A 26178-nucleotide genomic window follows, 5' to 3' on the forward strand; every position below is an offset into this window, starting at 1 on the left:
AATTACTATTTATTAAGTTTCGAGAGCAGAGGTATCTCTTTGAACCGCTCTACTATGTTTTACGAAGTCATCACATTTTACTAAGGGCCAGGAAGTGCAGGAAGCAGTGTATAAACGGTTGTATAACGTTAACTTGTGAATCAATGGACCAAGTGAGTAGAGTGAGACGTGTTTGTTCTGGGTCGTAGATATTGTTTGTTTCTGAGCTCTTTAAAAAGTGTAGCGTGTTCAAGATATAAAGGTTTACCGCTAATTATTATTGTCATATGCTCTATCGAGGGGTTTGGTTTTCGTTCTGGACGTGGGTTTAGTCTAGTGCTTTGGGTGTGCATGCAGCTTGGATACGAGTAACGTCTCCTAGTTCGAAAAAACAACAGATCATTTGTCCTCGTGCGTCTGTACTGCGGGCCCAGGGGGGACGGAGACGACCCAGCGGGAGATAAAAGAGCGTAAGGAGGGTGAAGAATGGAATTTCTAAATGTATGCTTTTCGTAATAAGGTGAAAGGTGGACAGTAGAATTCAAGGTTCATTAGGTTGTGGTATACCCGAGCACCCGCCCCGTGGTATGTATATTGCCGAGATGAGGGAAATCCGTCCTCCTCAAGAGCCTAAATTTGCAGCTCCAGGAACCATCAGAGGATGGCATCTAATATAACCAAGCCCTTCTAACATTGTAATGACGCTGTGGTTGATTATAGTGGGCATTTTATCATCTCCTACTCTAACATCGCCAGTGCTTATCCCTTTTAAAGATTGGGTTTTAACAAAGCCGACCGTCTACGTCTTATGGTAGGTGTTCGGATCGTTACGTGTGGAAGGGGAGATCAAGAGAATTAATGATGTGCTAATTCCATCCTAAATATTCACAGTTTATAAAAACAACATGCAGAGACCGCACTTTCTACTTTCACCAATAATATGTTTACATCCCACCCAACTATTTTTAATGAAACTTCCCTCCCGAAAAACCAAAAAGTAGGGTTATTTTTAATAATAAAGAAACTACACGCTACAATTTTAAATGCAGTATAACTCGTGCGCCAATGTGTTATTATTATCATAATCACTAAAAATATAACTTTAAAAAAATTTAATGGTAAAGAAACTCTCCCAATACAATTTATTTTAATGATCTAATAGTTTTAATAATAACAAACCCCGTCACTGCCACCACCGCAACCACAGCAGTTAATTTTAATAACAATGCCAACTTTTTCCCCTCAACTTCTGGAAGATACACATATCTAGTGCATTGTAATAATAGTAATAATAATAATAATAAATAATAATAAAAGTAATAGTAACGGGTTCATAGCTATTTTCACGATATCAGTAAAGAGGTCTATATTTTCAGCGTGCACAGAAAAAAAGCGAGGTGAAGGAAGACGCAGCAATTTGCAATATTCGAGTGGTTGTAAATTACAGAACTAAAACATAAATGAATCCTTTGATTGGTAAAAAAAATCCAGATGGTCACATAGGTTTTAAATTTTACTTGAGGGACACGTGGCCTATCGACTTTAGTTTCAATAAAAATGCACGGAATATACGGATCTACAAGTTTTGATTGGAGCTTTGCACTGTATTCAAACGAGCCTGAATAATAATATAATAAAAATAGTAAAAATAATAATAGTAATATTAATAAACCGGGATCGGTCGAATCGTAGAGAAATGCTGCCACGTCAAACTCTTTAACATTAAACATTACAATTTTTATAATGAAAATACAAAAAACCACAATCACTTTTATTTAAAGTTGCGGATAAGGTACAATCCGAGCCAGAATGGACTTCAAACAGTACCAAATACTTTTCCACGCCCTCCACACTAAAACTGTGAATCCCCACGCTTTCATAATAATTCTTGCGATGTTCATTGGTTTCTTCTTTCATTGTTTCTTCGTCCAGTTCAACCACAGAGCGCTCGTTTCCCTCAATTTGAGGCGAAGCGAGCCTTTATAATAACTATTGGGTGCACCTTTTTTATATTACAGCCACAAGGGATGTACCTGATTGAGGGAGGAGAACCACTCAGCGCTCGAATCATCGAAGTCTATATAAAGAATAAAGAATACAAAACCTAATCACTATATATAAAGATTTTTGATCTAGTGATAATACATTCCATACAAATTTCCTATAAAGTTTATAGTTTTCTATATATTAATACTTTTCCACAACCGGGAGGACCCAACAAACCACAGCGAAACACTTTCCTTTGAGATTTTCCTGTGAAACCAGTACGTTTGTGTTCACTAATTTTTATTGCACCTAAAAATAAAGTTTTCATTAAAAAATTACACTTTAGTATATAAAGGAGTAATAAAGATGATAAAAAAAATAAAGGGTTTTAATAGGTCGCCACGTGCAAAATAAGATATAAGCAAACTAGCTGGAACGTTTGCTGTTGACAACAACCAATTAAAAACTTATAAAAAAATTAAAGCGACACCAATATTCAGGAGGGTGCAGCTATGATACTATTTTGGTAGCAAACGCACTAAAAAAAAATATTTTTTCAAAATTTTTAATGAAGAAAAAGTAACCAACATAAACATAAAAATAACATAAAAGTATAAAAACAAAAGATAATAAAGAAAGGACTTCATTATAATAAATACCCAAAATATCGGAAGGATAGCCGAGAAAAGCCAATAATACCAAAGTTTTACGTGGATATAAAAGAGTTAACAAACTGATATATATATATAAAAAGTCATTAGAATAGAAAAAATATAATGAAAATAAAAGTATTATTATTAATAATAGAAATTATAATAATAATAACAATAAATCTTCTCTATAATAAAAAAGTTATGAAAAGAAAAAAAATTACGTACACCCACTTGCACAAAAATTCTTGTAAAAAAATATTTTCATTTTCATTGGGCCCAAAGTCTTCCTTCCATATATTTTTTGGAACTATCGAAAAGCAAAGCTCCAATTCGCCTTAAAAAAAGAATAAATATAGATAGGAAATTCATTAAAATAATAACAAAATACTTTTTGAAAGTGCACCATCGTTATCGAGATCGCAGGAAAGAAACAATTCGGCTAGAAATTGGAATCCTACAATGAAAATAGTGTTAGTAAGTATTTTAATAATGATAACATTAATCAACCTGCCGAGCTCAACTCAACAATCTGATCGCTATCAACAAATAGTGGTGGATTCAGCAAATCAGCGCGAAGATCAAGCTTAAAAAATTGCGCGTTGGTATGGTCAAAACGTATAAATATTATAATATTATAAAAATAGTATTTCCTTTAATGAATTTAATAATTACCATAAAAGTTATACATAAATATTATGAATATACAAAAGTAAATAAGTTAGTGAAAATAATGAACTATTACTCTATAAAAGCACATCACTAGAAAAACTGTAAAAAATAAAGGTTCGCAACAGTCACAGAAATAGACCATTATTATTACAGTAATGGTCAAGATGCACATGGTTTCAGCCTTAATATAATTAACAAAAATGTGTAGCCAACAGAATAATTATTTATAACAATTAAATCTTTTTTACTCCGGATATCCAACGAACACCAACCATTAATTTTTTAACCAATAAAGTCTAATAGATATCGATGCCAATGCTCAGTTGTGTTAGCTTAAATTTTCTATATGATTAATATCTTCCCACTCCGGATAACCATTAAACACCAACAAAACATAATTTAGCAGCCAATAAAATTTTAAAATCTATCCAACAAGTGATTGTCATAGCCTACCGCACAACTGTGCAAGCCAACAAAAATATAATTCACAATATTCACATCCTCAAACTCCGAATACCCAATAAACATCAATATAAATTTAAACAACCAATAAAAAATAACAAAAATTCAATACATGATCATCGTAGCCAAACGCACGCAAGATTGTCCAACTGGTGGAGGCGCGCCCATTTTCAATATAAGCGACTTGCAACCCCAGAAACCTGTTCGTAGTATTATAAATATAATAAATATATCCACTAGAACATTTCACTTTCATTATTTTTTATAACTTTTCTTAAAAATATTTTTACTTATTACTATATTATTAGGGCTTTATTAGTACCCTTTCTCGTTTATGCAACCATTCGTTAGCCCATCTTCGTATTTACTTTGAAGTACCTTAAAAAAAAACATATAAACTAAAAACTTTGTGTATATAAAGGCATTATAAAAACTATACGCAAAAAATAATGAAAATCACGCATTATTTATTATAAAGTTTAAAATTTTTATGATGAATGCCTTTTTCACGCGCTCGCACTCCTGATACTGAAGCGGCTTATCGAAGCAAAAGCGCTGCATTGCTATCAATTCGTGATCGTTGAGGACGCCATCCCGATCTTTGTCTAAGAAGAAATATTATTACGAAGTAAAAAAAATAAAGTAAAAAAATATAATTGATAAAGAAAATATAAAAGAGAAATTATCAAAAACTATAAATCCAACTATAATATAATATAAAGTAAAATAATAATAAAGAAAAATATTTAGAAGAGAAATAAATGCCATAAAGCGAAATGGAATAATAATGATGAGGAAAATTATAATATAATATAATACAATAACGAGATAAACTATAAAGTAAAAACATAGATAAAAATATAGTAATGATAAGAAAAATTAAAAAAAACTATAAAAGACACTAATAATAATAATAATAAAATAAGCAGGAAACCAGCAAGTTTGAATATGCGAGAAAACGCTCCAGCGCATTTTTCTGTCAAGTTTTTCTGCGCTGCGCAGGCAAACAGAAAGAAAAATTTGTGTACCCAAAAAATTAAATCAGTAAAAATAACGAAAAATGTAAGAGACAATTTATTATAGTTATTATTATATATTTTGGAATTGTGTCCATAAATTCATTATTTATAAAAGTTATAAAATTTGATTCTCATAATTTATTATTGCAAATTATGGAATAATAACTATTGAAATACCAGAATTGTAAAGGACTGCTATTGGATGAATTATGGCTTGTTGAGTACAAGAAAAGAGCTAAATTGCAAAACAAAAGTAATCAGATTTTTATAACAAAGTATTTTTTATAAACAACTTTTATGATTATTATTATATATTTTCTTATTATTTCAAATACATCATAGTAAACATAACTTTTTTTAAATTTATAACAAGATTTTCTTATTTTTACTAAAAAAAATTAATTTACAATTTTATTTTTCTAGTGCGAATATATTTATACAATCATTTAAATTTTATAAGAAAAATTAATTTTCTTTATGATATTAAAATCACTTGTGCGCTTTATAAATTTTTTTATAGTTTAAAAATAATTTAATTTAATTTATAAAAGAGAATGCAACAAAGTCCACTGCTTTCCCACAACTATATATCAAAAAAATTCATTTTTTATCAGTTTTATAAATAAATAAATTCAAAAGTCAACTGCTATTTCTAAATTAATTTCAAAACTTGATTATAATTTAAATTATATAAATAAACGAATTTATATAATTAATCAAATTGTATATAAATGATAAATAATTATAAAAAGTTTAAACAAAGTATTTTATATCCGCTTTATTACCTTTTTTATAGCAAAAATTATTATTAAATTAATTTTTAACAACTAGTTTTTTAAAAATTTATTTTTATCATCTTTTCTAAAAATCGTTAAAAAAAGTTAGTAATGTTAGTCAAATTAAAATAAAAAAATTAAATTTCTTATAAAACTTTGAACTGCATTTACTACATTTTAAATATTTTTATCAAAAAAAAGGTTATAATTTATTAATTATAATTAATAAATTATAAAAACTTAGTAAAACTTTGGTCTTCGTATACTTAAAATTTAGTAATAATTAATTTGAGTTACTAAAATTTTTGAGTGCTTCCATTAGTTTTTCTACTTTTTTTTTAAATACTTCTTAGAAAATAAATTTATATTTAAAGAAACTAAATCACTAATTTTAACTCTAAAAAATTCTTATATATAATATAATCCTCTAAAGTTTTGTAAAATCTATTTAAAACCTCAGCGATATTATAAAAGTTTTTAGCCGAAGTTTCAAAACAGTGCTCGATTCCAGTAAATTTCTGTTTTATGAAGTAAATCTGTTCCTCAAACTAAATTGTTAAAAAAATTAATTTTACATTACTTAAAGCGTGAAATTTATAAATATTATAGAAAGTTTGAAGTTCAGAAAAAACTGTTTTTCTAAAAATGTCCCCAACTGATCAAAAGTGTACAAACAAAGCGAATTCAAAATGTTAACTACTAAAAAAGTCAAATCAATTGAACGGTAACTCTATAAAACGGCCGTACTGGTCTTTAAAATTTTAATTTTTATAAAATATTATTCAAGAATATATAAAGTAATTTATACATCGTTTGTTTTAATTCCCAAATCAAATTTATTTCCTGCAATAATAATAGGCCGCACTATATTTACTGATTTTCCGTTCTCATTTCCTTGAGCTTCCCGTATAAAACTTTTGAAAAGGTTTAATTATATAATTAAAAATTGAGTAACAGTTAAAGGATTAAAGTAAAAAATACTATTAATAAAATCTAAAATTTATAAAAATAAAATTTGAATAAAGAATATATAAACTAACGGGAGCCAAAAAGTTTCTAAACGTTCCAAAGTTTTTATATTATCGAAGGAATACACTAGAATTACGGCGTCCGCCTTTTTAAGTTCCTTATTTAAAACTTCTATTTCATTTGCTGTATAATTTAAATAAAATCAAAAAAATACTTTTGAAAAAATAACAGAAATGTACGAGAGGTATCGATAATCCTGGTAGTAACAGGCTCGCCTGTTATTTCAGGCGAAACTACAATTTCGGAGATGACGTGAGGAACTTTTTGATGAAAACCATCACTAACTAGAGACATAATTATAGAAGTTTTCCCGACTTTTCCTATCAGATTATTAAAATAAAAAAGATGAAAAGAAAGACAAAGATTATTAAATAAAAACACCTAAAATAATATTTTAAATGTTATAAAAAATAAGTTGAGAGTAAATAATAATAAAAGAACAAACCATCTCCCACAACAGTTACACGAATATCAGATTTCATCTACTTTGCGTTGTTAAACTATTTAGTTTTAGTGTATATCAAAGTTGGCTTACACTTTCCATCAACTTTGAAAAGAGCGCTTGTACGCGGAAAGCCACCACCTGGATTACCTTTTTCTCTGCTGAACGTTAGTTAGTCAGTCCTTGGTCTTAATGAAGCTTCAATGCTAGTCTGATTTATCAATGTTTTTAAGAAATATTTTATCAACTATTTTTCTTTGACGCTTCCAAATAAAATTCTTTTAGAATAACTATAATCATTGTTTTATATTCTGCAAATTTTAAGCTTAGAGTTATATTCCGTTTCCAATTTTATAAACCATCACATATTCACCAAATTTTGAAACTTTATGCTTTAAGTCATCATTTTTTAATTCAGAATAAAAACTTGCATCTAACTATATTGAGTTTACTTTATAATGTTTTCACTTTCTATCTTTTCCTAGACTATTTGCAATAGTTCCTTATATTTTAATTGCACCATTCTTGTTCATCTCTATATCAACTTTATTATTTACTTTTCTATTGAATAACTTATATATTAAAAGATTTTATATATTTACCATCCTACTGTACTAAGATTAAGTTTTAAAAATAGAGCAGGGCGGAGTTGTTAAAAATTTATAAGTCTATTCGAAGTTTTTCTTTGCTTATATTTTTTTAATTAATTTTTTATACTACTTAAAAATATAAACACTAATAGTCGAGTATGTAATGATAAATTATGACTAAAAATTTAGATGATCTTTATTTTATTTGCTCACGCCAAGGTAAATAGTACTTGTGTTCGGAAATAATTAATGTTTGTTTATAAGTAAAAAAGCTTCAGATATAAGCTTTTTAGTATTTTCAAAAAATTACAAATGAAGATCAACTTTAGCACAAGTAATTCGCTCGTTCTCCGAAGTCATTACAGTAAACGACCCTTTTAAGTGGCCTGCTAAAAACGAAGGAATCGTTGCGTTCTGCGTTGTATTAAAATATCCTCTGTTGATCGGCAATTTTAGAGAATGTATTTCAGCTAATCCAATTTTATATCGTAAAGGAATTACGCTTCCCAAGTGCATATTAACTTCTATGTAACCATCATAAATATCTTTAAGAAGTTCACCTAATAATTAATTAATTATTAACTTTATAAAATTTTCTGAATTTGGTGAAACCTTCAAGGTAAAAGCTTGCATTTTCTCCTGGAGTTAAAGTGGGAGGGAACTTATAAGTACTTACTTGAAATATGTCCCTGTCTTGATCTTGGCACGGCTGTACTTGAAGGTCCCCAGCTTTTAAAAATGAAAGTAAAAATGCATAAAGTAGGTAATTAGGTAAAAAGTTCATAAGGTTAAACTAATTTCACAAAAAAGGTGTACAGATCTAGGGTTTGATGTTATTGATGTTTTTTTCTTAGAATATTTCAAAATATAACACAAATTTAGTAGCTAAAATTTACCTTAGCTACCTTTACGAGTAGCGTTGAAACTACGATACTAATGATTGGCCGATAAAATCTTGGCATTTGATAACTTTTGTTATCATTTGTTTCCCATTTATTTACATAAAAATTAAAAATTATTACATGATACCTGCGAGTGCAGCTGACTTTATTAATAATCTATGACTACTTTAACTATTAGGAAAAAACTTGGTATATCTAAAAGAAGTGTGATTATTAATTACCTAAGAAGTTATACAAGAAGTTAAGTACAGGAAACTAGACACTTTTTGAATATAAGTGAAATTCAGAAGTTTAGCTCGTACACTAATGCCATGTTATCTAAAAACCGGTCCGCGTTGGTTTCTAAAGATTTAAACAAGTAAACTATTGTTAGTGACCTTGTTATTATTTTTTAATAACTAGGTTCACTATTTATATTTCATTTATCGTTCTTATTTTGTTAATACTTAATTTTCTCAATATTAGAATCAGTTAAACTTAGATAGTCAGCATTCTCATCAGTAATTTATCTAATTGTTGAACTCGACCTTTCCTTATGTACTTCCTTCTTTGTGAGCTAAATAAATAGCTCTCATTGTATTTAGTAGTCCGGATTCTCATGGAAGATTGTTCTAAATTATTTTAGAATAATATTTTTCAGGTCTAGGGCTATAATTTTATTGAAAATTTTAACTTTATTTTTCTTTTAAAATTTCATTAATTCAGCTTAATTGCGTAAAATAGGCTTCTATTCTTAGCATTGCCTTGGTATAGCATAAGTAATGCGATATGTTGAAAGTTCTGAGATTTGTTTTTGAACTGGACTCCATTAATTATTGACCTCTTTTTTAAGCTGAAGGTATAGAACCTGTTAGAAATGCATGCGTAAACTAAAGGTAATGTTGAACCAGTGAGAGAGGAAGGGTGGCAGGTAAGAGATGTGTTAGTCTGCGAAATCTTCTTGACAGATGTTCAAATAAAAGTATTCAAATTTATTTTTTTTTACGAGGTTTATTTTTTGACGTTGGTTTTAATAGACGTAATTATTATAGAAATTTTGGAAACGTTGAGGCATCCCAGTTTTTTCTTATTTTTTAAAGCTCTAGAGTAGTAAATAAGTATTATCATTATCTTCTCTTACAAACCAAGAATAGTGAAGTTGCCTTGTTAGAAAGGATAGTGAACAGGGTGAACTGTTTTTATAGACGAAAGTCCGCACTGTTAGAAAGAACTGCTCTTTATAATGGCAAAACAGGTAGTTGGCTATAAATCTTCATATGATAATCCCCTTGGGTTCTACAGAGTTCGGGGTAAACATGCTGGTTCAGTCCGGTTATAGTCATACATAATCCTGGTACTGCTATGCTCCCTTTCTGGTAGCTTGTCTATTAAATGGTGTTGATATACTATCTGTATTTTCCGCGCCTTGATCGGAGTGTTGTCTTATCCTCGGGTCCCGCGGAGGCCTTGGGATAGATAAGTTGGTGTTGATTTTTCTCGACTTTTAGGTCTAAGTATATATAATAATATCTGGGTCAATTATAAATAGTCGCATACGATAGCTTGCGAAGTTCTCTTAGATTCATGCGGGAGCTAACTGTGTTGCGAACATGTGTGGTACTAAATAACACTATAGACCTGGTGATTTTAGGGGTTAGCAAAGTAACTTGAAACTGGACGTGTTAGGTATCCTCTCATGGGTGCGAGCACTATCTTTTTCTCCTGTAATTGACAAAAATTCTTTTTTTTTGCTAAATTTTTGCAGAGGTTAAAGAGTTGTTTATACAAAACCGTTTTTTCGGTGTCAGCAACTCTTTTCCTGAATTATATTACACACCCCGCCTTATCACAAAATATTTCCACTCAAGAGATAACTCGAAAAGTTGAAGAGGATTAACACTTTCTCTTCAGTTAATGACGTGATCTCCCAGCTCGCTGTTAAAAATGGACGCTATCTTAGTAAGCTCGACAATGGGACTGCAATAAATTTTGGCATCGTTTGACGCATGTGGAGTAAACGACAACTTTTCTGTATTAATCTTCCTGTAAAATGAATTTAAAATAGTATATTCGAGTTTATTTTGAAAATGCAGCACTTATAAAGATATATATAGCTTTTAATAACACTAGAAATTATAATAAAAATAATACTGAAACTAGTAACAATAATAAGTAATAGTAAATGAAGGGACAACAAAGCTTACAACGTTAATAACAACAGTATCAATGACGATACAGGCACTTACAATTATAATAACAATAACAAATGCAGATTCCTTTTTATAACAATACGCAATAGAAAAATTTTGGAGGGAATCCCAGTTAATAAGAACAAATAATATTGAATTTATATTTGCTAAGAACTGGAGACATAGAAATAAGGGCCTTTGCTTCTTCCCAAAAGGACTTAAAAAATTAACCTCTCCTTTGGATTCAGAATTAGTTAAATGTTATACGTATCGGCTCTCATTTAAAAAATTGCTAATGGTAGTCTTTCGTGGTGACTTTGAGGAGATGGATGGATGTAAGCGACATTAAAGAAGAATAAAAAAATCCAGGATTTTCACCCTACTGAGGTTATAAGAATGCAAATATATGACGAGATAGCACCCCGCTAACTTTAGTTTTAGTTAAAGCACCCAAAAGTGAAAGTACTATTTCTAATGTAAATAATTTTGGATTTTTCTCCATCTCCGTTAAATCTTTAAAAAGAATGAAAGGAATGGATTAAGTTTTCGCTGCAGTAAATGGTCACACTAATAAATTATGTACTTCTCAGAACCGATGCGTAAATGCGGTGAAAATTATGACTTTTAGCGTTCCTGAAAATAAGAGAGGAGAAACCCTCATTTGCCAACTGCAAGGGTGTGAACACCTTGCAGTTTTCGTGGTCGTCCTCATACGTGCACCTTTTAAGAAAAACCTACTAAATGCCGGTCGATTACTTCAACTACAGGAACATGTAGTTACAACAAACAAAACTTACGCTCAGGTGACTCCTCAGGCACCATGCGCGACCACTCTAGCTTTGAGATTATAATAAAATAAATTGTTAACTATAGGATGGAAGCCCTCAACATCCAAACTCCATAATTGATTACCGACTTATTTTAAAAATTAATTAATTGACAATGACTGAAAAAAATAATATAAAACTTTTTAAAATACTTATCGGGAACGCTAACGGGGTCTGGGTCTAAAATTTGCACTGATACCTGAAACTCACCTGAATAGTGCTTTTACATCCCAAATTACACGACTTATCGAAAAGACCGTTGTCAGTTGGGGGAAGAGGGTTAGCCATTCTTATAGAAAAAAGACCCTTCACGTCCCTTTTTGAAATATTTTGAGCTACAGAGTATTGAAGCAACTGGTTTTCGGACTAAACTTAGGTATGCTGGTTCTGTAAACATTTTAACTACTTATAAGCCTCCAACTTAGAAACTGAAATGTAAGAGATTTGGTAAAGTTATTAGACGATGCCCATTCAGTCATTGTTTGTGAAGATTAAACTGTTAATATTCTACAGGACAGAAGAGTTGATAATTTAAAAGGTGGAATACTAAAACCGTGGGCGAAAGAAAAGGATGTGTCAGTATTAACTCCTTATAAACCTACAACTTATTAAATCAAGGCCGGGGTGGATATTAGATATAGCCCTTAAAAAAACGTACTCTAAGGATTGCCATCTGTCCATGGCTTTGTCCTGCTAAAAGTGGGTAATGATTTTTTTAGCATAACCAAGAAATTTAATAAAAATTAATTATTGGGCCCTTTTTTTTTAAATATCTGTAAGCGTCACCCTACCACCCTTTCCCTATTCATGTTATTGGGAAGTAAAGGGCTCTTCTGCCCTAAAAGTCAAATCTTTAAAGTAAGCAACTACCTATAAAAACTTTAAGCTTATTGTTCCTCTTCATATTAAAGAACTTATAGTTAAAAGAGGCGCATAAAGACACAATACATGGAAAAGCAGACCCCCAGTGGTATTTTGGCCTTTAAAAATATTAGTAACATTGTTAAACAAGAGTTGAGAGCTTTTCAAAATATAATATAAAGAACTAACTGCAATCCTTAACTTTACCGGTAACAGTGGAAAATGACCAATGGGTGCAAATTTGGAGATTAAAGGGTTGAGGTTTCTCTAATTAGAAAAGGGAAAGCTTTTCCATGCAAACTTCGAGAAAGCTAAATTCTTTAATGAAATTTAACACCAAAAGGGTACGTCACCATTATCTGCTAACAGCGAATAAGAAGCACATTTCACTTTTTTTCTTCTGTAGAGACCCATTACTCACGTTGGAAGCCCTTGTGTTCAAAGATGATATACAATCTTTCGACAAACTTAACACTAGAAAGGACGTGGGTCCTAATAAAATTACAACTGAATGCTTAAAATTCTTCCTATAACTGCAATTAATTATCTTGCAGAGCTTATTAACTTGTTTATTACCCATGGTTTTTATTTTCCTGTAAGATGGAAGCCAGCTGAAGTTTTTTATACCGAAGATATCTCGTCCAAGCAACTAAGCTAAAGTTTATGGTCTTTTTAGTCTACTTTCCCTGCCTCACAGAGATTGTGCTTCTTTTTAGGTTGTGTTATATGTAGTTGAGGGCCCAACCCTAATTAATGATTTAAGAGATGTCACGAGCGTCGTACTCTCTCTTTTTTTGTCGATGTTGTAATCAGTGAAACTATGTTGTATGCGTAATTTATCGATATAAGATGTGAGTTGTCACCGTAGCTTAATGGTCAGAGTATTATCCACGCGACCTCAAGGTTGCGCTTCGATTCCCTTCGGTGCCAACTCGCGTTTTCTGGTCTGGTAGTTACGTGTACAACTTACCTACAAACAAAAATGGTAATAAAGTATTTGTAAGGTGGTAAGCGTAATGTTGCTCGAGCGGCTCAATCAAATAAATTATACAGCACTTTTTAATTTTAACTAGCTCTATATTATTTGCTTTGTTTTATTATTATTAGTATATTACTCTCAATCTGTATATAATATATTAGTACTTAAAATTATCAAGTCTTGAAGGTTAACGTTGCAAAAATTTGTTGATGGTTAAAGCTTGTTCTCGCTAATTAGTTTGGTTTCCAAAGAAGCTACTACGACTCAACAAACCTTAACAATAGTGGAAAACACAATTAATGGCCTTAGTTACAAAACATTACTGTTATGGTTGTTTTTAGATATAGAAAGCTTTCGACGAGGTATAGCATTAAGGGTCTTAAACATGAATTGATCAAATGTGCAAGTCATTCCTCAGCAGTAGATCCTTCATGGTCCTTGTAGACAGGACTATAAGATTTCAACCTACTCAGCGCTGGGCCGCTTTTTCTTCCTTTTTGTTCTCAGTGTACACGTCTAACATAAAATTCCCTACCGCTCAAACTCTCTTGGCGTTGTATACAGCAGCTCAAAATCTCCGCCTTTTGCAAAATAAAAAAGTAATCCTGCCTTAACTTAGTTGAAGATTAATTAACAACGTGGAAAGTAACCCTAAATCCTTTAAAGTCATGTCATGCTTATCTCCAAAAAAGAAACGAATAGAGTACTGCCAAACTTATCTCTTTTTCAACTCAGCTGGAATATTAATTCAAATTTCTCGGTGTTATTTTTATAACAAACTAAATTGGGAGCCCAACAGTGGTTTAAAAAGTTCCAAATACGACACACGTTTTATAACCGCTTACGCAAAAATAATACCACAGTATTTTTTTTTTAGTACTGGCATACCACTGCCGGTCCTCTTAAGATCTTAAACCGCTTAAGTTGAATTTCCCTCGAAGTTCCCTCGAATTGCCCTCTTTTGCAGGGTTGGGACACAACCACCCTTCAGTGTACGCTCTTTATAGAGCTATCATAAGTGTCCCGAAGAACTTAAAAAGAGGGAAATAACGGGCCCGACACCCGCCTCGGCCTAGTGTGGCGGAAAACCGCCAAAAACCCTCGCCGGGGGAGAGGCAGCCTTAAGCATAAGATCCGGGGGCCTAAAGACACTAGCGGGCACCACTGCCGGGCAGGCCTCCTCTTGCCCTCAGTATCGATAACAAATTATCTATAAAGTTATATTTAGGCCTATATGAGTTTATGTAGTAGCTGGCCTGTTCCTCAACCTCCCACGTGGATAGACTGCAACTTACGCAAAACAACTTTTAAAGAATGTTCAGAGGGGCTCCTGGGTATATAAGCCTCACCTACTTGCATCGTGATTGCGAACTGGAACCATTTTTTAAGTTTACCAAGGCTTGGCTTAGGACTGCATCAAAGCATCTGAAAGTCATGGTAATAATGAAATACTATCTAATCCCCAATTGTATTCCTCCTATTTTACCAAATATAGACGACCGAACACCTTTTTACTATGTTAGATATTAACTTTAAAGCAAATTTTTTTTTTAAAAAACTAATTCTGGTAATATTAGTAAACAAATGGTAATAATATTTTTAATAAAAATAATAAGTGGTAATATCTATATTAAAAATACGGTATTAGTCAGATAATATAATATATTATAGCAACTATGATAGTAATTATGGCATATTAACATCAATTGCTATAAATAATAGTGACGTACTTTATTAAAAAAAATTTTTAATTTGTATTTATAAAGCCAGTGAAGATTTATTCATAGGCTCTAAAAATTTTTAAAAAAACACTTTTTAATGAGACATCGCCTCTAAAGGCAGCATCTTCCGGAGGTAGAGACCAAGCAGTTTAAGTAATTTTTTATAACGGCTCTAGCATGCCAGTGCAATAGATTAAATAAATATATAATAGTACATTTTAGAAAAAGATAACTTTATTTTTATTTCGCTAAGTAATTGAGAGTCTATATTGGTTTTTTTAAGTGTAGTGCAATTTATTTAAAAAATTTATATTTTTACACACCACAACTCAAAAGCTTCATTTGTTATTACTATTCATTATAAAATAAATGTTCAATTTTTATAAAGTATAAATTATGGTACTGCAACGTTTGTAGTATAAAAACAGAAAATGGCAGTAACAGTTGAGGCGTCTCCTAAGAAAAAATAATATAAGTATTTAATGCACTTGTTGAAAGTAGGGTATGCAGCCCCGCGGAATCGCGGGATCAACAAAATTTACTCGTTGTGCTAGTTTTTGTAGTTGTTTGTAACTGGCAGGAATTAAAATAAACTTCTATTTTGATAAGGTTTTCTTTGTGCTATGCGTATCTACAAGAGGAAAATTTGAAAAGAAAAATTTTAGCTGAAAAAATGCCATCCTACCTAGACGCATTCCATTCTTTGCAAGGTAGCAACAACAATACAGAAATCTTCATCAAGAGAAACTTTTAAAAATAATTTATTAAAGAGGAGAGAAAATAAAAAAAATTGAAAGATTAAGTTAATTTTTTTTCCAGTGCTTTAATGATTTCGAAATTAGGATTTCAACAAAACTAATGTCTAAGGTGTCGTCACTCATACAACAATGAATGTTTACATTTACGTAGTGTAATTTTCTTCTAAGCGTTCATTAGTCTGAAGTTAATGAAAATCTAGGATAAAAAAGATGTTATAAATACAATTTAAATAAAGAAAAGGTAAGTTACCTATGATTTTGGCGGTGCAACGCAAAAATTTCCCCAACCATTTCATTTTTACCGGAATTTCATTTTCGTTAAGATATTTCTAACAGTATGGGCTGCATCCGGTAACTCTACCCCGATTTAATGTATAACTTTCTTAAATCCGTCTTAGTAATATAAGATTTATGTGGATACCATCTATGGCAACCGTTCGCGTTATCATTGTCCCAGCGCTTTCGTTTTTATAAGATGGATAATAAGCCTCTAATTCCATTTTTTTTGGTTAAACGAATGACCATCAGAATAGCCATTCGGAGTTATTTCCGGGTTCCATCTCTTTATATTACTAGTGGACGGTGTTTTCCTTTGTAATTTTTAAATTAATCTTATAAACGGTATTCAAAGTGTATGTAATCCTTTGTAGATCTAGCACTCAATTTTATAATTTCGGAAAATTCTTTGCACTTTGCAAATTTTTTATCCATACTTTTGAAAAAAAATTTCAGGGGATCCCTGGCCGGAACCACTTGTTCAAAGTAACTACTTTCTTTTTTCACTCATCGTAATAAAAAAAAGGAAACAAAGCATCCGAATATGGGTTACAAGTTAATTTTAAGTCGAAAAATTAAGAAAAGTGAGTTTATTTAGCATAATAGGCTATTCCAAGTAACAAGTAACAGACGATACTGAACATAACACATGCCGGTGTTATGAGTCATAAGCATGCCATAAGGAAAAAAACAATTAAAATCACGAATGAAATGATCTTAAATTTTATTTTGTGAAGATTTCTGCAAAAATTGTTAAATAAAATAATAAAAAATTACATTATTTTCAATCCTGCAAGGCAAAAGAAAGCGCGCAATCCTGTGCATTCTCTAGTTGAAAGTTAAATGTACTAATTTACTTAAAAAGCTAGTTAACTTTATAAACTTGAAAAAAAAACCTCATAATTTTAAAATATTATGCGAACTGAAGAAACGTAATAGTTAAACAACTAAGAGGGAATAATCAAAAAGGGCATCATTTCTTTATTAATAATAAACTTAATTATCAAGAGATTGCAATTTTTTTAGATATTCTTTAACGCTCTATTGTCTCAAAAAATAAATGATTTTCTATTAGTTGTTGAGTGAAAAACTTAATAATAGTACATGAGCAACTATTTATAGAAGTCTGCTTCATCTTTTTTTCTATGTCATTATAAAAGTTGATTTGCAGAACGGCTACTCTTCTGTTCCTTTTTGTGAGTGTTGCGCTGGGTACCTCGGATTAGTTGAACTGACTAGCACCGGCGCACCAATAGAGAACGCTGGCTGCTCTTTTTTGTGTTTATCTTTTAGGGCCTTCACGAGCTTCGTTTTTAACTTTTCTTTCGGTTTTTTCTGTTTAGAAGTAGTCGTCGGCGTGCTAGGGAATGAAGATTGTTGAAACTGGTAATTTTCAAGGTTGGTATACTGCAACTGGTCTGGAGCCGTTGGAAACTTTATTTGCGGTTTCTGGTCTTCTTAAAAAAAAATAAAATATAATTATGAATTTAGTTCTTATTTAGTCTCCCCTACTAACACAATTACAACAATGTATGCAAGTGATATCCTACACATATTATATGTCACAAATATTGAGAGGGAGTGGTCTATAAAAACACTTTAGAGTTACTATTAATTTTCATAAAAAATTTGCTTATAGAGATGCTTGAAGAATATTGAATAGACGTTTTACCTTCAATATATATTTCATAATTTTTTTTTCACTTAATTAAATTACCTTCCATTAAAAAATCGTGAGGTGTAAAATCATGTTCTTTTCTTACTTCTTTTGTAGTCAAAAGAGCCTCATTAAGTTGATTAGGAAGCCTAACGTCTATTGTAAATCGAGTTATCAACAAAAAGTTATAGATTTTTTAAAAAAAACTTTTTCGCACTGGTTTAGACTTTGAGACATCCGTAAAATGTCTAAGAGGTAATTCGCCCTTTTCTATATTGCTTTGTGGTTTTACTGCTAATTAGAAGTATATATATGTAGAACTTTTTTATTATTTTATTTCAAATTACTTGGCGGTTTCGATTTTAATTTTAGTTCCTTTAACTGAGGAAATTGACCCCCAATGTCTATTAATAAATAATAATATATTTATAATATTTGCATTAGAATAAATAAAATAAATATAGCTACCTGGTGGTTTTGGTTTGAATTCCTCTTTACTAATTAAAGGAGCCGAACTTCTAAATTTTATTCCTTAATATGAATACAATTGATTAAAAATATTATTAATTCTATTATTATAATACTTGCTGGTTTCGGTTTAGCCTTAAGTACATCAGTAGATGGTTTCAAGGGCAAATCCTCTATATATTCTATTTGGCTTTCAACTATAAATAAAAAGTATATTACTATCTAGTAATGAAAGAGAATGATTAAACCTGCTTTTGCCAAAAACCCCGCTATAAATCGAAATAAAAAAATTGGCGGTGTACCAACAACGTATTATCATCCCAACTTATATCGCTAAGATAGTCAGGGAGTTCGTCAGAGGAAATGGAGTCAACACTGCTGTGGAATCACAAAACTTTGTTAATTCGCTTTTCCAAAATAATTACAAACAATATATTTTTTTTGTATATAAACTAAATGTTTCTAAAAAGTTCAGTACATCTCAAAACTTTTATATAACACTATTAATAGAAAATAGATTTATATATATATATCACAATTATTATAGTCAAAAGTTTTTAAAAACGTTTTTTTTTAAATAATTGACTAAAGTATGTGGTTTTTGTACTTATTACGTCTCTTACTATAATATTATATTATAACTTTTATTACTTGCTCATATATTTTTCGGTAAATTTTTATATAATATATCATTTGCTAATATTAACATCATTAGCGTTTAAGTATATCCAGAAAGATTTTTTTTTTTTTTTGGAAGTAAGTAATTTCTATATTATTTTTTTTTCAGAAGGAAAAATTCAGGGCTATTAAAGCAGTTTATTCACTAACTTTCCATCAGTAAAAAAGCAAAGATTTACAACCTCGTAAAAAAGTAGTTAAAAATACACAAAATTTATAAAATAAAAAGTACTATAATAAAATTGTTTATAGATAAACTTTGAATATACAAAAGCAGCTGATTTTAAGTATAAAAAAAACCTATTTCTTTTACTTTTTTTTCTACTTGATGCAGTAAATGTAATTATAATGGATTTAACAGACTTTAAAATTAAATATGGAAAGTCTTCTGTAATGTAAGATAAAGTAAACTATATAAAAAATTTTAATAAGATAAGATAATATTTTTTAAACTTTTTTTCTTTAGGATGACAGATATTAAAAATAAAAAGTTATAAAACAGCTGATCTTTTTATTATCATACAAGACTTGAAAAGCTGGTAATCCACTACTCTTTTTTCTCTAAAGAAAGACTTTTTGCCTTATTATTAAGTAAAATACTATATTAAGAAATGCATAAGAGTGCCATTGATAACTATGATAGCATAACAATTAGATTTGCTACAAATGTTTATTAAAAAAAGCCTTCTTTATAACCTTTAAAAGTATATTTTTTATGTAATATATTTTGGTTATGTTTTATTTTCTTAGTAAAAAAAAAGTTTAATTATTTAATTATAATAGAACTTTTGTGAAGCCAATAAACTCTAGTGTATCGTTTGTTACTAATTGTTTTGAACCCACTGACATATTGTCTATTGTTTTATAATATATTTAGTATTATAAAACATTTTTTTTCATAAATACAATAATATCGTTGTATCTTAAATAAATCTATTACATAAACCCTTGACCCAATCGTAACTAAAAGTAATTTGTTTTCGATTTAGTTTCTCCTTATTAAACTTTTTTGTAAAAAAATTGTTTAATGTAGAAAACTATGACTTTTAAATTCTAAATCAATAGTTTGAAAGTACCTTTCCTCAACGGAATAATATAACTGATCTTCTCTGGGCTTGGTATAAGAGTTCATTCGAGGCGTAATCGAATTTTTTTTAGCTTATATAATATAAATACTTCGATAAATTATAAGTATTGAGTAAATGGCTTATATATTAATTACCAAAATTTCCGACAATATCATTAACGATTTCGTCTATATTTATTTTGTTAGTCGACATGCTACACCTACAACTATTTTGTAAATGGTTAATCACACAAAATTCCTGGTATGTCGACGTCCAATTTAGTCAGGACTATTAACGCTCATCTAGCCCAGCGTAGGTCAAGCTGTTCTTTAAAAGGTAATCGATCAAATAGTGTTGTCTTTATAGAGTATGCAAAATTTAGAAAAATCTATTTATTTTTTATGAAATAGCAAACTAATAAGTAGTAATAGTTCTATAAGTTTGCTAGAATATGTAATTTTTTTAGTTTCAAAGATTGTTTATAAGTCTTTGGTAATGTAAGCTCATTAGTTATTATTTTAAATTTACTAAACTTTTACAGTTTAGCTAAAAAATTTAATTTTTAAATTATATTTATATAAAAGGTTTCTATATTACATAAGACAAATAGGTTTCTTTAGAGTATGTAAAAGGTTGAGTAAAACGGTTCACCATTTTAAAAATATAAAATTAAAAAAAGTAATAATTGTTCTCTGTTTTGCAGCAATTATAATATTTGTATTTTAAAATGTGTTCTTGGGTCTGTGGTAATGCAAGCATCCTTAGTCAATATATAATTTTACCAAACTTTTACGATTTAGCTAAAAATCTGCAGTGTTATAAATATTATAAAAAAAAAAATTTTCTAGCATTCTTAAATTGTAAAGGAAAGGGAGTAGTGTAATCAATTTGTAATGGTTCGATGTCTTTGCGGCCCCGATAAAGTGAGTGTTAACTTTATTAAAATATATAAGTTTTCAATTATAAAAAATTATTCTTTAATCAATGACTACTCCGGGTATTGGCGTTGTTATGACGTAAAATTTATAATTTTTAGGACTAAATGACGCTTCTCAGTGATAAGCCTAACACTAGTAAGTAACTAATAATAAATAGTAAAATAAAAATTATAAAGCTTAATGTCCCCTTTCCACTAATTATAATTACAAGCATCCAAAAAAATAAAAACCTGAGTAGGAAAAGCGTGAGAGAGAAATAGTTTCTGCAACCACGCCAGGTCTATTATAAATTTTCGTTATTGTTTTTTTAAAAAATTTGGTGCTGATTAACTTTATAGCACTATTTGGTAAAGCCTCAAACGTCTTTAAAATAAGTATTTGTCGGGGCTTCTCTCAAAGTTGCGAAAAAAAAAAGCGTTAGTTATCAAGATTTTTAAAAACATCCTTTTATAAGCTTTTCATATATCAATCTCTTGCAAAACAACTTGTCCTTTAATAATAAAGTGTTATCATAAATCTTATCTTTGAACACTTGGATGGAACTAAAATTAAAATTGTTTAATGCATCAAACACTGCCACTAATGAGATGAGAAAAGAGGCATAGAGACTTCAAATTGTGAAGCAGAGATAAATAAAACTAAAAGTTTACAATGATAAGAAACAAACATAGTAAAGCTTTAAGGTACAACCTTTGAGGAACAAACGGTTTTTAGTACAAACCTTTACTATTTGACAATTTTGATAAATTAACTTCTAACAGCAAGAACAATTATTGACAGTTAACAGAAAATCTACCACCCCCGACAAAACATTCCGGCTTGGTGACAATTATATCATTGCAGTTATCATTTTAAATTATTAATTACTAAAACATTTCATGATAATATCACAGTTGATCGACTCGTTACTTAACGCTATTGATGTGTTTTGAAAAAAAGTACAAGAAAGCTTTCCAATTTAGAGGATTCTGCAAGTTTTTCAACTGAATCGTTCAATATAGTAAAATTTTTGAGCAAAATGATTTTTAATAATTTTTAAAGTTATAGTAAGATTATAGAAGTTTTAAGTTATGAAACTTAACCAATATATAAATTTTTCCAAAAACAAAATGGTCGGGGATCTAACTTATTAAGTTTGTAGCGCAAGCCTGTAGTAATATGAGTAACGTATCTTTGTAAATACTTTAATATTTTTCTTATATAGAAAGTTATATTATTTGGCAATGTAGTCGCAATACTTAGTAAATTCAAGATTAAAAATATTAGATATTGTTAAATAAAAAGTTAACTATTCTGCAATGTAACCAAAGGCTTTTGCTCATTTTTCATTCAGCAAAACTTCCTAACTTGGAGCTTCTCTCAGTTAATATTCTCAATTAAGCCTAAACTAATCTTGCGACAAAGTGTCAGCTAGATTATAAGCAACTTTAGTTAACTTCTCTTATTATTTAGATGTAAACTCTGCTTTGTACAATTCTATAGAGATGCAGATTATAATTTTCTTTGTGTATATAAGTGGTATTTTTTTTTCTTCCGAAACTTTATATTTGTCCTCCAGTTTTTCAGGCGAGAATTCCCTAACTAGCAAAAGCACTTATAAAGTTGGCTTGACACTACAAAAAAACAATTATACACTCCTTTTTTAAGTTAAAAAAAGGAAGAGAGCGAATTTCCTGTAATATTTCTAAGAAAAAGGCTGCCAAAACAAGCATTGATTGCCTTTAAATGCGGTTTACAACATGCACTTTATTATGCGATAGCATAAATAAAATATAAACAAATTATAATTATCGCTTAGGCTTTGCAGGGAAAACTGTAAGTAAACATTTTAAATTTCTTAATAACAATGCACGTGGAAAACGGGGAACATTTGTAATGTTTAGAATCTCAACAAACTGTTCTATACATGATTGACGTACCGCCTGTTAAAAGTGCTTTTTATGAGAGAGAAAAGGTATATATAATATAATATGACTAACTTCCTTAAAAGTTATATACATTTTTTGCAATATATGTAAACGTTCTTTTTTTTTATATACATTCAAATATTAACAAAACAAACATAAATTTTTAACTCATCTGATCTTTATTATTGAGTTAATTTTATTTATATTAAAAAAAAAATAAGCTATAAACTTTGATTTTCTGTTATCTTGATATATAATTAGGGCTTTATATAGTATTAAATAGCATAATAAACTGTTTTTTTACTTTTTAATGGATTCTATGTTTTTTTACTTTTTAATGGATTCTATGTTGTTGATAGTTATTTTTTAATTATTTTTACTTAAACAATTTTATATATAAATAATCTGTTCTCAGTAGGATTTTTATTGAGTACTTCCTTATTAAAAGTTATTTTTTTAATTATTTTTATGTAAAAGTTAACATAAAAAGCTTTGCTTATTTAATCTGGTATGACTAGCATTCTATTATATGCTTTACTGTTAAACGTTATTTTTCGTCTATATTTTATAGAAAAAGTAACATAATAAACTGTTTATATTTTCCTATAATCCCAATGGAGTTCTATTAAGTTTTATTTTGGTGAAATGTTCGTTTTTTAATATTTATTTTTTTTTCAAGAAAAAATCTTTGCTTCCAATAGAGTTTTATTAAGATTCATATTGTGGAATGTTATATCTTAAATAAATTAATTTTAAATTTAGCATTAACTTTATTAGAAAAAAATACTCAGTAAAGTTTTATTGAGTTATATATAATATTTCATTATTCTAAAATTAACATAGTAGACTGTTTTTTATTAAATAATCTGCTATATTTAGGGTTCTACCAAGTTGTACTCTCAGTTAATAAAAGTTCTCACTTCACCCGACCTCACTTTTAGTCAACTAAAAACTATATTAAAAGATTTGACGGACAACGTCTCGTTACTAAGTTCAGAAGGCCTTGATTTAATTAATGCCGTTTTACAGGCAACTTATTTTTCTGTAGATTAATAAATTTTAATATTAATTTTTTTTTACTGTAATTCACTGGGAAACTTAAAGGTTCCTTTACTCAAACTTCCTCTCGAAATCTTTTCAGTTTATCTAAACTTTATAGAATCGCTTCTTTCTGCTCACACTTATTACAGTGTAGTAGTTATTGAAAAATTAGTTTCTTATTTTTTGGAGGGTAAATTTTTTGTAAAGCTAATTTATTTTAGTTTCTTTAGTTATTAATTTAGATTAATTTAAAAAAATTATTATTTATATTATATAATTATATAATAAAAATATTTTTTTTGCTAATTTTCTAGTATTTAATTTGGATTTTTATACATAAAAGTATTCTCTATAATATAATTTTACATATAATACTTTGAGTAATTAATTTCCATTTTTTTATAAAAATCTATTTAAATTATTTATAAGGATATAATTTTTATTTGTTAAACTAATTATATTCACTTTATATAGCCATAAATTTAGATTTTGCTTAATAATATTATATAATTTAACTATTTTTTTGGAAAAGCTAATTTTTTTTTTTATATCATAATTTAGATTCTCATCTTAAAAATTGTATTTTGCATATATATAAGATATTTTTTTATTTGTAAAGCTAATCTACTTTAAATTATTTATTAAGATTTTATTTAAAAAATATATTTTATATTTTTAATTTTACTTTTAACTTTTTAATATTAAATTTTAGATTTATTTCTAACACTAATGTTTGAAATATTATCTTTGAGTATTTATTTTAAACTTATATAAATTATCTTAGGTTCTTATTAAAAAATATAATTAATATTACACAATTAGTTTTATAATTTTATAATTTTTTAAAAAATTTACGGTTAAAAAAAAATTAAATTTAACTATTTTTAAGCTTTAAAACATTTGAAATTCTTATTTCTTTTTTACTTTTTATTTTTCTTAAAAGTATTTTTAATTTTTTTTTAAAACTAATTTATATAAAAAACTGGTTTTATAATACTCACATCTTTACTTTAAAAAAATCAAACTTATTTTTTTCCATGTAAATTACTTTTTTTGTAATTAATTTAAATTTTTTTAGAAAAAATATAATTTATAGTATATATTATATTTAGAGTACTTTATAATTGCTTTATAAATAAGAAATTTTTATTTTTATTTTAATTTTAATAACTTTTTTGTAATTCTCGATTTTTATATAAAAAATATAATTACATTATTGTTTTTATAGTATTATGTATATATTTTATTGCCAATAACGATTTTGAAACTAATTTAGTTTTTATAAAAAAAACTAAAAATTTATATTTTATAATAGTAAAAAAATTAATTTTTAATTATTTTAAAGTTATTAATTTTTTTTTTGTAATCAATTTTTTTATAAAAAATATAATTTTTATTATAATATTATTTTTATAATATTTATTTACTCTTTAAAAAAATAAAGTTTGTTATTGTTAATTTGCTTATTATTACCTTATCAATTAATTTAGAAAAAAAATAAAAAATAAATGTTAATTTAATATAAGAAATATTGAAAGCTTATAAAAGAAACAAAAATATATATTTACTTTTTATAAAAAAATAATTTAAATTTATTTATTAAAATTTTAGTATTTTTAATTTTTTTTCTATATATATTACAATATTAATTAATAAATTCAGAATTTGTAAAGCATTACAAGTTATATATTCAATTAAATTTAACTTTCTTTGTAATTAATTTAGATTTTTAAAAAAAATTATAATCCATATTTTATAATAGATTCTTAATACCTAAAATTTACTTTTACTAGCAAATTTCAAATTTATATTTATTCTTAAGCATTTTGAATTTATAAATTACTTTATAATATTTTTTAAAAATTAATTTTTTTATGTATAAAAAGATTCTGAAAGTGCATTACAGTTTGTCGATGCAACCGAATCTTTAAATTTTAGTAATCAGATTTACTCCCAAAAAACAAGCTGTACATATTCTTATACGTATCCTCACGAAATTTTGTTTGCTGTTGTAAAAGTAATTAATTTTGATCAGAAATTTAATTTTATTCCTAAAGTTAATTATTTTTTTTTTTAGATATGAATTAAAAAGTCTAATTTAATTATTGTAATTTTATTTTATGTACTTTGCGAGGATTTATTTTATAATTTAATTATTTTCGATTTTTATTATATAAACTAGTTAGTAAGTAATTACATTTGATTATAATTTATTTAACTTTATTTTTTAGATTTATTATGTATGAAAATATTTTTTAAAAATAGAATTAATTTCTATAATCTAAATTGAAGTATTAATGAAAATTTATTTTAAATTCTAAATTA

The 26178-nt window shown here is 28.1% G+C and overlaps 1 protein-coding gene across 1 annotated transcript; it reads right to left on the reverse strand.

Annotated features, from left to right (window-relative positions):
• Positions 1 to 1121: 1121 nt before the first annotated feature.
• LOC135143649 (mitochondrial Rho GTPase 1-A-like) lies at positions 1122 to 11790 on the reverse strand. The gene is made up of 23 exons (XM_064075545.1): positions 11713 to 11790; positions 7109 to 7165; positions 7019 to 7055; positions 6753 to 6893; positions 6585 to 6696; positions 6353 to 6458; positions 6000 to 6092; positions 4946 to 5003; positions 4684 to 4743; positions 4251 to 4354; positions 4072 to 4127; positions 3862 to 3949; positions 3126 to 3201; positions 3007 to 3072; positions 2844 to 2952; positions 2625 to 2698; positions 2174 to 2274; positions 2013 to 2056; positions 1749 to 1957; positions 1652 to 1693; positions 1497 to 1597; positions 1307 to 1428; positions 1122 to 1245 (listed from the first exon to the last, which is right to left on the reverse strand). The coding sequence occupies exons 1-23, from the start codon at positions 11788 to 11790 to the stop codon at positions 1122 to 1124; spliced, it is 2058 nt and encodes a 685-aa protein (XP_063931615.1).
• Positions 11791 to 26178: the final 14388 nt, after the last annotated feature.

The sequence above is a fragment of the Zophobas morio genome, unplaced genomic scaffold (assembly GCF_036711695.1).
Source record: "Zophobas morio isolate AGI-343-1 ecotype UQ-CSIRO unplaced genomic scaffold, CSIRO_AGI_Zmor_V1 ptg000068l, whole genome shotgun sequence".
Taxonomy (NCBI): Eukaryota; Metazoa; Arthropoda; class Insecta; order Coleoptera; family Tenebrionidae; genus Zophobas; species Zophobas morio.

Excerpts from the sequence above, each read along its gene's own strand:
- LOC135143649 (XM_064075545.1), bottom strand. The coding sequence starts at position 11,790 with ATGGCTAACCCTCTTCCCCCAACTGACAACGGTCTTTTCGATAAGTCG. Across the intron at positions 7,056-7,108 it reads TTTCAAAGTTGATGGAAAGT|ATGAAATCTGATATTCGTGT; the intron begins GTAAGCCAACTT and ends AACGCAAAGTAG. Across the intron at positions 5,004-5,999 it reads ACTTTTATAATATCGCTGAG|CTCTTTTCTTGTACTCAACA; the intron begins GTTTTAAATAGA and ends TTTGCAATTTAG.